The sequence below is a fragment of the Chlorocebus sabaeus genome, chromosome 9 (genome assembly GCF_047675955.1).
Source record: "Chlorocebus sabaeus isolate Y175 chromosome 9, mChlSab1.0.hap1, whole genome shotgun sequence".
Taxonomy (NCBI): domain Eukaryota; kingdom Metazoa; phylum Chordata; class Mammalia; order Primates; family Cercopithecidae; genus Chlorocebus; species Chlorocebus sabaeus.
Window position 1 is genome coordinate 35,516,172 of NC_132912.1, and position 13,842 is coordinate 35,530,013.

General features: G+C 37.7%; 1 protein-coding gene across 2 annotated transcripts in view; it reads right to left on the reverse strand.

The window, feature by feature from the left end:
* CCDC7 (coiled-coil domain containing 7) overlaps positions 1-13,541 on the reverse strand; it is a 453,173-nt gene extending 439,632 nt beyond the window's left edge. Inside the window, exons 1-4 of one of the 2 annotated variants that reach the window (XM_073018860.1) lie at positions 10,997-13,149; positions 7,656-7,984; positions 6,128-6,220; positions 3,308-3,391 (exon numbers count right to left, since the gene is read on the reverse strand). In XM_073018860.1, the coding sequence (XP_072874961.1) occupies positions 3,308-3,391; positions 6,128-6,220; positions 7,656-7,934 (456 nt within the window). In that variant the 5' untranslated portion in view covers positions 7,935-7,984; positions 10,997-13,149. The other variant, XM_037986502.2, reaches the window with a different exon arrangement.
* Between the last annotated feature and the right edge of the window lie 301 nt (positions 13,542-13,842).

The window sequence follows — 13,842 nt, forward strand, 5'->3', positions numbered from 1 at the left end:
AAAAAAAAAATGTACAGTAGGGAAGTCCAAGGGCCTATGCTCCAATTTTGTTAGAACTCTGAAAAACAGTTAAACATTTAAAGCAACTAAGTAAAGCCACATCAGTAAAATGTGGCTTGAACACCACAGCAGAATTGTGTGGTATTTTAACTTGGTCTTACCCCACCCTCTCCTCCAGCACAGAAGTCTTAAAAACAGCAACCCTCATTTTGAGTGGTTCTGGAGACAGCATAGCAGACATATTCCCAAGAAACTGTGTGAGTGTTTTGAGCTCTCTAGAGGTTCCCACTTTTGAGCTCTCTAGAGGTTCCCACTAAACAGAGTTAGTTTCACCTAACTCAGAACTCTCCTAGGGAAGAAAAGCAACTAAGTGAAGGGCCTTAAAAGTGTCCCTGTTTGCAGACAACATGAGCATATACATATTATATATATAGAAGACTCCACTGGAAACTTCTCAGAATTAATGAATAAATTCAGTAAAGCTGCAAAATACAAAATCAACATATAAAAATCAGTAGTATGTTCATATACTAACTGAAAAAAGAAATCGAGAGACCAATCCCATTTATAATAGCTACAAAATAACATATAAGATACCTAGAAATAAATTTAACCAAGGAGGTAAAAGGTCTCTACAATGAAAATTATAAAATACTCATGAAAGAAATTAAAGAAGACACACACAAAAAAAACAAAAGACATCCTATGTTCATGGATTAGAAGAATTAATATTGACACTGGGCTTATGCCCAGTAGCATTTTGACAGGGATTTCACTAAATGTGCAGATAGCTTTCAGTAGTATGGTCATTTTAACAATATTAATTATTAATACCATGACATTCTTTACAGAAATAGAAAACAAATCCTAAAAATTCATGTAGAACCACAAAAGACCATAAGTAGCCAAAGCAATCCTGAGCAAAAAGAAGCAAGCTGGGAGCAACACACTATCTGACTTCAAAATGTACTACAAAGTTAGCCAGGCATGGTGGTTCATGCCTGTAATCCCAGCAGCTTGGGAAGCTGAGGCAAGAAGATCCCTCAAGTCCAGGAGTTTGAGGCTGCAGTGAGCTATGATTGTGCCACTGCACTCCAGCCTGGCCAAAAAAGTGAGACCTTGTCTCTTTAAAAAAAAAAAAAAAAAAAAAAGGCACACACACACACGTGCAAACACATACACAACATACTCTTCAAAGCTATAGTAGCCACAACAGCATGGTGCTGGCGCAAAAACAGACACATAGACCAATGGAACCCAATAGAGAACCCAAAAAATGAATCCACTTATTTATAGCAAACAAATTTTCAACAAAAACACCAAGAACATTGGGAAAAGGACAGTCTTTTCAATAAATGGTGCTGGGAAAACTGAATATCCATAGGCAGAAGAATGAAGCTAGACCCCAATATCTCACCATATGCAAAAATCAGCTCAAAAACAGCTTAAAGACTTAAATATAAAACCCAAAACTATGAAACTACTGGAAGGAAACAGAGGAAATGCTTCAGGACATTGGTCTGAGAAAATATTTTATGGGTAAGACCTCAAAAGCATAGGCAACACAAGCAAAAACAGACAAGTGGTATTATATCAAACTAAAAACCTGCACAGCAAAGGAAACAATCAACAGAGTTAAAACACAATCTTCAGAATGAGAAAAGATATTTGTAAAACAAATTCATCTAACGAGTGATAAATATTCAAAATATACAAGGAACTCAGACAACTCAATGGCAAAAAAAAAAAAAATCTGATTTTAAAATAGGTAAATGGCTTGAATATTTCTCAAAAGAAAGATAAACAAATGGCTAAAAAGTATAGGAAAAAAAATGCTCATCATCACTAATCATCAGGGAAATGTAAATCAAAACCACAATGAGATACCATCTCTCCTCAGTTAGAATGGCTATTATCAAAAAGACAAAAAATAAATACTGACAAGGATGCAGAGAAAAAGGAACATATACACTTTTGGCGGAAATGTAAACTAGTAGAACGATAACGAAAAATAGCATGGAGTTTCCTCAAAAAACTACAAATAGAGCTACCATATGATCCAGCAATTTCACTACTGAGTGTATATCCACAGGAAAGGAAATCAGTACACTGAAGAGACATCTGTACTTCCATGTTTATTGCAGCACTAAACTGCAATAGCCAAGATATAGAATCAACCTAAATGTCCATCAATAGACAAATTAATAAAGAAAATGTGGCATATAGGGAGAATGGACTACTATTCAGCCGCTTTTAGTTCCAAAAAAGATTTCACTCTTAATTCCAAAAAAGAATTAAATAAATCCTGTCATTCACAGCAACATGGATGGGCCTATAGGATATCATATTAAGAGAAGTAAGTCAGGAACAGAAAGATAAATATTTCATGTTCTCACCAATATGCAAATACTAAAACAAGCGGATCTCACAGAAGCAGAGGGTAGAATCATGATTACTAGAGGTTGGAAAGGGTAGGGGTGAGGGAGGATAGGGAGAGGTTGGTTAAAGGATAAAAAATTACAGTTAGATAGGAGGAATAAGTTACAGGGTTCTACAGCCCTATAGGGTAACCACAGCTAACAACAGTTTATTTTATACATATATATGTATTCAAATAGCTAGAAGAGAGTATTTTGAATGTTCCCATCACAAAGAAATGATAAGTGTTTGAGGTAATGAATATGCTAATTACTCTAATTTGACCACTACACATTGTATGTATCAAAATATCACTATGTACCCCACAAATACGTATAATTATTACATGCCAATTTAAATACTATTACCAAGAAAAGCAATAAATTAAGTGTATTCTATTATAAGAAAAAAAGGCAATTTCAACAATTCCACTGCAGTCTTACCTTTTACTCACAGCTAACTGATAAGGGTTATGGTACTAAACCATGATTATGTGGTCATTCTCTGTAATGGTCAATCATTCTCTCTTTGAGGCTGATTGCCACAACCTTAATCTTTATTAACTACCTTGTAACTACTTACATGCTCTTAGTGAGGGAATAGGGCAGATTCATTAAGATTCACACAACTATTGAAGAATTAATTTAAAGTTCATGTCTTACTTGTGGTGGTTCAGTGGCATAATCTTTGCATTTGGGCATAGTAAAAACCCTTGATGATGATTTAAAAAAAGAATAAAAAATAAATAAATAATGCTTTCCAATGCCATTTATAATTTCTTAAGACACTGAATCTAGGTTAATGTTAGCTGACTGGATAGCAGATTCAATTTTCAACAACCAGTACAAGTCTGATATTTTATACTTGGCCGTATATACAGAATACATACATTTTGTTCTTCTTTAAGTGCTGCTTCTAGCTGAGTTGCAAATTGTGAACAACATGTCAAGAATGAATTCATATCATCCCCAACCTTTTGAAAAGAATAATAAAACATAAAGTTACTTTTATTTAAGAGTCCATATGCATGTCTGTCTTTTTCTAGCATATTTACTTTTTGAAAAATTTTAACTTTGCTTAATTTACATCCCTTCAAACATTTACGACAAGAAGCCATGCTTCAAATGTCATACTAGCAAATTCTCCCAGAGAGAAAACATGGAAGAAAGTACATTCTGGGAAGTGGCCCATCAGTGACATATACCCAGCTATGTCTCTCCTCTCATTCATCTCTACACAGTTCCAGAAAATCCAGCATCCCAGCCTATGACTACTACCTATGACATCTAACTGTATACTTGCCATGAACTGCAGTCTTCTGCTCTCACCTAATAGGCAATGTAAAACTTTGAGGAAAAAAATAGTTACAGCTTAAATATCATAATGATCAAATCCCTTCTAGTAAAGCAGTGATTTGTAAATCAGAGAATTGACTCATGATAAACAAATATTACAGGCTTATATACAGTTAGAATTTTCATAGAGTGGTTCTCCATGAAGAATGTATTCCCTGAGCATTACATTTAAAGATACTGAGCCAGGTGCGGTGGCTCACACCTGTAATCCTAGCCCTTTGGGAGGCTGAGGCAGGTGGATCACTTGAGGTCAGGAGTTCAAGACCAGCCTGGCCAACATGGTGAAATCCTGTCTCTACTAAAAATACAAAAAAATTAGCTGGGCGTGGTGGCACACACCAGTAATCCCAGCTATGTGGGTGGCTGAGGCACGAAAAACGCTTGAATCCAGGAGACAGCAGCTGCAGTGAGCCAAGATTATACCACCGTACTCCAGCCTAGGTCACAGAGCAAGACTCTGTCTCAAAAAAATAAAAATAAATAAAATAAAACAAACAAATAAATAAATAAATATACTGAGAGACTCACATACTTTTTGACACAATAAAGACCTTTAATCATATAGGAGACAGGGAAAAAAACTAAAATAATCCAGCAGAGAGGAAAATGAACAGATTAGTGTTACTAATCACAAATATAATGGGAAACCATTAGCCCACTTCTTCCACCCACATTCAGGTGCCACAAATATAGAGAAGATAGAGAAATATAGAGAAGATAGAGATTGATTTGACTGAGTTTATAATTTAACAAATAAGACCAATAAAGCAGAACAGGGCAAGAGAGTTAAGTGTGCATGAAAGGGAGTGATAACAATAGTGGACCATCCTATTTAAGCTGGGTAAGTAAGGGCACAAGGAGGATTTGAGACACTAAAAAGGCAGCAGGACCAATGGATTATGGTTCCCTGTGAAATCAAAGGATTTTTGGAGTCAGAATTTTGGACAGACTGAGTGGGAAAGACAGGAGGTAGTGGCCAGAGATTAGGATGACTGAAATTCAAATTCTGAAACAGTTATGGTAAGGAATACAGGATATCACTCTGTCAATTAGTGGTTGAGGTAAAATAAAATACAAGATCATTGGAGGAAAGAAACTCAGTAAAATAAAGGCGGTATCCGAAGGGCTGATTTCTTCAATTTTGTCAGTATTGGAGAACACAGGAATGTGAACTTAATTTCATTTTATTTTATTTGTTGGTGGGTTTTTTTTCCAACTTTTATTTTAGATTTAGTGGGTACATGAGAAGGTTTGTTACCTGGATATACTGCTTGATGCTGAGGTTTGGGGTATCAATGATCCCATCACCCAAGTCCTGAGCACAGTACCCAATAGCTAGTTTTTCAACCCTTACCCCACTTCCCTCCCACCTCTAGTCATTCCCGTTTCTTTTGAACTTCAATTTTAGATTTTAGTTTTGGTTCTTTGATTCGATCCTGGCAGGGCTTCAAAACATAATAACCACAAGGTCGTGCAGCATAAGGATTGTGATTACACAGTCCTTTTAATAGTTGGGTAATGACCACCACAATAAAAATATAAAACATTTCCATTATTTCAAAAAGCTTCACTGTACTCCTTTGCAGTCAATTCTCCCCTCCTACCTTAGCTCAAGACAACCACTGGTCCTTTACTACAGTTTTCCCTTTCCCAGAATTTCATATAAATAGAATCATATGGTATGCAGCCCTATTTATTTAGCTTCCCCACATCCTAATGTTTTTGAGATTCATCCACATGGTTCTATGTGTCAGGAGTTTGTTTCCTTTATTGTGAAGAGTATTTCATTGTATGCTATACCACAATTTGCTTGTCCATTCACCAGTTAGTAAATATTTGGGTTGCTGGATTCAGTAGCTATTCTGGCTATTATGAACAAAATTTCTATAAACATTTATATACAAGTCTTTGTGAGAATGTATGTGTTCATTAATCTTGGATAATCACTTAAGAGTAGAACTAGTGGTTATCTTTTAAGTATATGTTAAACTTTATGAGCAGCTGTCAAACTGTTTCTCAACATAGCAGTCCCATTTGTGTTCCCACCAGCTCTGTATGAGAGTTCCAGTGGCCCCGTATCTTTACCAAAACTTGATTATTGTCTATCTTTAAAATTTTGGTCATTCCTAATGGGTATGTAGAACTCCTTTTCTGCAACCTTCTTGGCAAAATTCAGGTCAAGAGGGATTTGGTTGGGTTGAGTAATTTTCTAAGAGGATCATTTTCATGGATGGGAAATTCATTCCGAGAACATATAAGTAATCCAAAAGAAAATATTTTAAATTTATATTTTTGGAAAGAAAATCGACCCTTTTCAGTGTTAATGTCTCTATATTAGGGTTGCATATACTTACAGATAAAGATAATTCTTCATGTTCACGCTTTACAAATGGTTCTTCTCCATTCTGATCACAGTGTCCATAGGTTTCTTCCAAAGTGGAAACAACCTGTAAAAAAAAAAAAAAAAATCAAAGCCAATTTGATACTTTAATAGTTTAAAATTAACTACATTAAATGTAAATAATATTCAATCAATTATGCCAGGACCTTTTTACCAGTAAAACTTATTTCTTCCAGTGCCACAAACTTAAATTTTCCATCCCATACCCAATTTCATGTCATCATGAGGAAAAAGCAATATTCCTTAACCTTACTCCCTAGCAAAAGAGAGATGCTCTGTGACTCTAACATTTCTGTGTTGATAGGTATCTTAAAACGGAGAGGGCCTGTCCATGAGTGGTTGAAGCATTAAGTAGAGGTTTCCTCAAAGTCTGCCTTGATTTTCTCCTCCAAAGTGAGTTAGGGAATATTGAAAGATGGAGACCAGAAAGCAATGAATTTTTAAAGAAAATTATCTGACCTAATCCCTCAAACTTTCAACAAACTTGTACTGTACAAGTTTGATGTACTGTATCTTTTTTATATATTTGTGCTCTTCCTCATCATTCTCACTTGATATTTGGTACATTTACAATTCAATTCTGGATCGCGGTGAAAAAAAAAGAAACTCAGAAAAAGTAAAATTTTTCCCCACATCAAAAGCTAAAGTTTCGGCTGGACGCGGTGGCTCACACCTGTAATCCCAGCACTTTGGGAAGCCGAGGTGAGTGGATCACCTGAGGTCAAGAGTTTGAGACCAGCCTGACCAGTATGGTGAAACCCCATCTCTACTAAAAATACAAAAATTAGCCGGGCGTGGTGGCATGCTCCTGTAGTCCTAGCTACTCGGGAGGCTGAGACAGGAAAATTGCTTGAACCCGGGAGGCAGAAGTTGCAGTGAGCCAAGATCATGCCACGGCACTCCCGCCTGCGCAAAAGAGCGAGACTTCATTTCAAGAAACAAAAAAAGAGCTAAAGTTTCTGAAATGCGGAGTTTAACATAGTAGAAATGCAGGACTTAGGAAGGCCTGCTTGCAAGGCTGGCCTTAACCTGGCATCTGAGAACTTGGATATCAGGAGGGTTCTCCCCATTCACTGACAGGAGCTCACTGTCCCTAAACTGTTTGTATAATGTGGTTTATACTGAACCTCCTTTCCTTGTGAGAGTCTGAAATTTTCATACATGCTAAGCACAGAGTGAATAGTAAACTCCCAATAAATCCCAGGGCACTAAGTTTCTAATGACTTTCCCCGACAGACATTTCATATGTGTTGTCACAATTCATTGCTAAAGAAATTAAGCATGTCCTGGGTGACTCTAAGGGGAAAAGACTCTTGCAAGCTTAGATCTGGTTTTCTCCTAATTTCACCTCATGTGCCTACTGTAATAAATCTTAACCATCAGTATGACTATATGTGGAGTCACGTGAGTTCTCCTAGAATATCACCAAACCTGGGGTGATCATGGGGTCCCTGCAACACAGAAACTAACAAGCCTCTTACCATCTTCAGATGTTTGATAATTTTTCCAATCATTTCATCTCCTGGTAGTAAGTTCTTTGTCTTACTCGATGGAATGGGCAAAGCATACCGTACAATGGATTCTCCTGTTGGTGGAGATCTCAGGACCATTGGTTCAATTTTATCATGAATTAATTTTGCATTATGTTTTTCCTTCAGTTTAGGTGATAGTGGTAAATTATGTAGTCCTTTTTTGCTGGTTAATGCTGGAAGAGTTGCCGATTTGTTACTGGTGGTCAACAGATGCTTTACTGGTTTCATTTTGTTACGACTTGGCTTCCAAATTATAGATGAAAAAAATTTATTCCTCCCTGTGAAAAAAAATTAAAAGAGATTGAGAGAAAACACCAGGCTCTAATTAAATTTACATACTACATTTCTCTTTCTCTGATGCTTTAGCAATTTGCTCAGAGTACATTAAGCAACTTCTGGAAGCTACAATTACACTTCAGGATTTTGAGTCACAGTTACTCAAACAAAACAAAGAAAAATAGAATGCAGTTATCACAATATCTAACGTATATCAAGAAGTTATTTAAACCTAAGTATAATAACAATAACAGTAAAAGCTCTATCGTTTTTAATCTAAGGTATGCCCTTTATGTACAGCATTATTCCATTTTACATGAGAGTAAACTGAGCTCAGACAAGTTAAGTGACTAACCAAGAGTCACACAGCTAATAAGTGCTAAATTTTCCAGAATTACAACATAGGTCAAATTGGCTACAAATCTTGCTTCTTTTCTATAACCTTTGCTCTCCATATGGAAAATGTTGGGTTATTTTACCTATAGGACTTATAGCATTTCCTGTAAGTAAGGAGGGTTGTAGATGAAAACATTTCAGATTTAAAATGATAAAAGGATTATCAATTGCCATGAAGATGGTGAATCCTAAAATCAACTTCGAAAAAATGAAAAATAGAAAGGAAAATATTCCTAACAACAAAAAACAACAAGAACAAAAAAAATTTTAACTGTAAGAAACCCCTAAACGAAGGCTAATTTGTTTATGGGGCATTTAGGATACAAATATAGGGACCGAAGAAGCCAGAAGCAACAATGAGACAATACACTCAGGAAAAAAAAACTACATTTTCTTCCTACCTTTCTCCCATATTTGAGCTAATATATGTCCTTAATATACATCTTTATTCCCACAGGAGCAGTAGTCTTGGCCCAAGGTATCATTAGGGTAATATTAAGGCAGCATCAAAGCTATGCTAAGTAAGTATAAACTAGATAGGTCTTGGGCTTTTATTCCTCTATTTTTCTCTCCCCTCAAAGCTAAGACTCAGGACAATGCCACCTCCCAAATAGTTTAAAAGTATAAGCCTAACCATGGAAATTGTCAAGTACAGTGGCAAAATTAAGATAAAGTAATGTAACACTGGTACTCTGTTATCTGAAGCTCTCTGTTACTTCAGCTTGTCCCACTGTTATGTGTTGAACTGTGTCCCTGAGAAAAATATGTTCAAGTCCTAAGCCCCCAGCACTTTGAATGTGACCTTACTTGAAAATAGGGCCTTTGCAGCTATGACAAAGTTAAGATGGGTCCTAAATCCAATGACTGGTGTCACTACAAGAAGACCGTATAGCGACAGGCAGAAATTAAAGTGATGCACCTGTAAGCTAAGGAATATCAAGGATTGCTAACATCCACCAGAAGCTTGTAAAAACCAATGAAATTCTTCCCTAGAGCCTTCAGCAGGCAACATGGTTTTGCTGAAACCTTGATTTCAGTTTTCTGGCCTCGAGAATTATGAAATAATAAATTTCTGTTATTCTAAGTCACCCAGTTTGTGGTACTTTGTTACAGCAGCGCTAATGTCTTAGTCTGTTGAGGCTGCTATAACAAAACACTATAAATTGCATAGCTTATAAACAAGAAACATTTATTTCTCACAGTTCTGGAGACAGGAAAGTCCAACGACAAGGCACCAGCAGAGTTGGTGTCTGATGAAAGCCCAGACGCCAAATAAATGGTGCCTTCTCTCTGTGTCCTCACATGATGGAAGGAGCAAGGGAGCTTTTTCAGACCTCCTTCATAAGGGCACTAGGTCCATTTATGAAGGTGCTTTACTCATGACCTAATCATCTCCTAAAGGGCCCACCTCCTAATTCTACCATACATTGAACTGGGGTCCAATTTCAACATGCAAATTTGGGGATGACCCAAGCATTCAGACCACAGGAAATATCTAGCACTTCAAAAACAAACACACCCACATACTTTCCCTAAACTTCCAGGAGGAACACAGGCTGGGAACTGGCTTTTGATCATTTCCTAATAATAGATTATCAGATAAAGTAGGTGACACCCCAAGGGTATATAAGCTCACAGGCCAAAACTACTTGACAACTGAAAAAAACAACCATTAAAAAATAAAAAATAGGCCAGGCGCATTGGCTCACACCTGTAATCCCAGTACTCTGGGAGGCAGAGGCGGGTGGATCACCTGAGGCCAGGAGTTCAAGACCAGCCTGGCCAACATGGTGAAACCCTGTCTCTATTAAAAATACAAAAAATTATCCAAGTGTGGTGGTGGGCACCTGTAGTCCCAGCTACTCGGGAGGCTGAGGCAGGAGAATCGCTTAAACTAGGAGGCGGAAGTTGCAGCGAGCTGAGATTGCACCACTGCACTCCAGCCTAGGGGATGCAGCAAGACTCCATCTCAAATAAACAAATAAATATAAAAATAAGAAACTAAAAAACATGTTTTAGTTGTAGAATCATTAAAATAGAGAGACTAAAAATATATAAACACACAGAAAGAGAATATTAGCCATATAAAACAGGTATAAGAGGTATTTTTAAGACCCAAGTGAAAATATTAAAAAATGAAAAATATAATAGATAAAATAGCACAAGTAATCACAAAATAATATTGCTGAAGAATAAAAACTGATGCAAAGAATAAAAACGGTTAAGAAATAATCCAGCTAAAGAATAAAAAATGATGCAAAGATCAGCAGCATTTATCACATATTGTTGAACATTAATAAAATACACATCAATAGTGATAAGTATTAAAAGTAGCAGGTTTGAAAAAAATATAATTAGCAATTCTACTGAAAATGAGAAAATAAAGGCCTATATATTTGTTAATAACAATAAACATGATTGAATTTTTGGAGAAGCAGTATCTAATATTCAGAAGATCATTCAATAAATATTGAGACCAATAATAGTATTTTTTTATTTGCCAGAAACCACGGCAAAAGTTGATATCCTGTCAGCACATTTATGCAAAACACAAATATCAATACCGAATAGTATAATATACTATTTCAGAGAATATAAAAACAAATAATACAACTTACAGATGTTATAAATAAAATCACTTTGAATAAAGTTTTAAAAACTAATAATTTCTCAATTACTTTGGACACATGGACAGCAGATAACAATTGTTGATGTAATTATGAATTTCCAAAATCCAGATATTTCAATATGTGAACATTTATTAGGATTTTAACAAGTAGATGATGATACCCCGCTGGAAAAGAATCATATACATGTTTAAGAGATTACTTATAAAAAAATTAAAATTAAAAACATAGAATATATATGGGGCCAGGGATACATGCCCTTAAATACGTCTGATAAGCACAAATAGAAAATTCTCAAAAACTAAAATTCTAAGACATTTTATACAACTTGCTGTTACATTCTTTAAACTAGGTTGTAAACAATAGAATGAAAATATCTTAATAGCACTGAAAATGTTTATTTCATCCAAGAATTATACAACTGCTTTTTTGTTCTGATGATACACTATAGTTAATTGAATGCATAGTTATCAAGCATAATTTTTAAATCATAGTCAAATATCACTTAGCAAAGATAACTTGATACCAGTGTCACTAAAAATCCATTTGAAGGAAGAACACAATGCTCTACTGGAAACTACTGATGATAATAGTAAATGCATACATTATAGCACTTGAACCAAAGCCCCTGCAAAATATTCCCTTTTACATTTTTCTTTTTTTTTTTTTTTTTTTTTTTTTTGAGACAGAGTTTCACTCTAGTCACCCAGGCTGGAGTACAATGGCGCAATCTTGGCTCACTGCAACCTTCGCCTCCCGGGTTCAAGCGATTCTCCTGCCTCAGCCTCACGAGTAGCTAGGATTACAGGTATCCGCTGCCACGCCTGGCTAATTTTTGTATTTTTAGTAGTGTCAGGGTTTCACCACATTGGCCAAGCTGGTCTCACACTCCTGACCTCAAGTTATCCGCCCACCTCGGCCTCCCAAAGTGCTGGGATTACACGCCTGAGCCACCGTCACTGCCCCCTTTTACATTATTCTCATACCGATTGTGACATGATGCTTTAGGTAAAAATTAATGTTACAAGCAAAATGATGCAGAAACCAAGATTAAATTTACAAAATTGAAAAGCCTCAAAAGAATTCTGAATAAATTACATTGCCAAAGAAACTCCATCAAAACCATCAGGTTCAAGCAAACATCAAAAATTCCACCAAAACCATCAGGACCAGCAAACAGGATGTAAGAAGAGTGGCCAATGAACCAATAAGTAAAACCAAAAGGGCACATATACATAGAAAGCAAGGAAAAGAAAATGTCACCAAGGACGGAGCGATGAACTATGTCAAATGCTGAGTCAAGTAAAATGAAGACTAAGAGCTGACACTGGATTTGGCAACATGGAGGTAGGTCATTTGTAACCTGAAGTACAGAACGGCAACAATTTCAGTAGAATGATCGAGGTAAATATCTGACTTACCGTTCAAAAGACAGGAAGTAAGAACAAAGAATTGAATACAACCACTGTAGACAAATTTTACTACAAAAGGGAGGAAAGAAATAGAGTATTACTAGAAGAAAACATGGTCAAGAGGAAAGTTCGATGGAAAAAAGAACAAGTGTATTATGGATTGCATTGGGTCCTCTCCCCCCAAAAAAGTGTGAGGAAAGGAAGGAAGGCAGGCAGGAAGGCAGGCAGGTCGGCCGGCCGGCCACGCTCACTTAGTGCAAAAAAAAAAGAGAAAAAAGAACCTGACAAATGCTCCGATGAAGTTCACATAAATACAAAACTAGAGTCACACGCAATGAATACTTGTATTAGCAAGCAAATATTTAAGGATTTTACATATTTAATTCATTTATCCCTCCTAACAATGCTAGGAAGTGGATGTCAGCATTACTTCGCCCAAGTGCATCTGTCCCTTTCCGCCACCACGACAAATGTTTTCTGGTTTCATCCTTCAAGGATTAATGTACATTCATTTCAAACCCTTTAATGACACTGTACAAAATCGAGGACAGCGGCAAGGGTCAGCAGGGGGCGTAGGGAAAGGATGATTTGCCTTCGATCCCAGATCTTGCATAAAAAGCAGCACAACCGCCACGGAGGCAGCCAGGCAGCGGGAAAACTAAGTGCAAACCCAGGACTCTCCCGAAACCCTCAGGTCCGGCTGAGGGAGCCGCTCGCGAGGCTCCCGGCCCTGTGTACCTGCTGAGACTGTGGGAAGTCGGGTGACTGGGCGGTTTGGCCTTGCCAAGGCTGACTCTAAGGTGAAAAACTATTTGCCTGAGGAAGATGGCAATTCCGAGCCTGCCAGACTTCCTTCGAGACAGAAGCCTGAAAAGTCCTCAGACTCCAGCCCCACCCTTTTACAAACTGACGTTTGTGCTGAAAGAAAAGGCCCGGCCTCTGCGCCCCCGGGCGGCAGCAAAGACCGCCGGGCGCCCGCCGCCGGCGCCGGATGGGGCCGTTGATGCCACGTCCCAGACGCCCGACGCCACGACGCCTTGGCGCCGCCGACGTCGCTGACGCTGCGGGCGTGAGCTGCGCGCCAAGAGCGGCAGAGGAGACGCAGTTTGGCCGCTGTGGGGATCTGACGGAAGGTTGATAATGTCCATGGGCACGTCGGCCTCCTCCTTCCTTATTCTTTCCCATGTGTAATTCCGGGACGCCGGCGGAGCGCAGATTCATCGAGGCATTTGGCCTAGAGGCCTGCGAAGGAGAAATAAAATACAGGCCTGGTAGGACCTTTAAGAACCTGGGCTTCACCTGCAAAACCAGAGCCCCAGTCCTTCATTCATCTGCTATCTCCTCAAGCTCTTTTCAGTGTATTGTGGAGTTCATTACCAGACTCTAAGCTCGCACGGAAGTGTACATCAGCTTTGTGATCTTAAA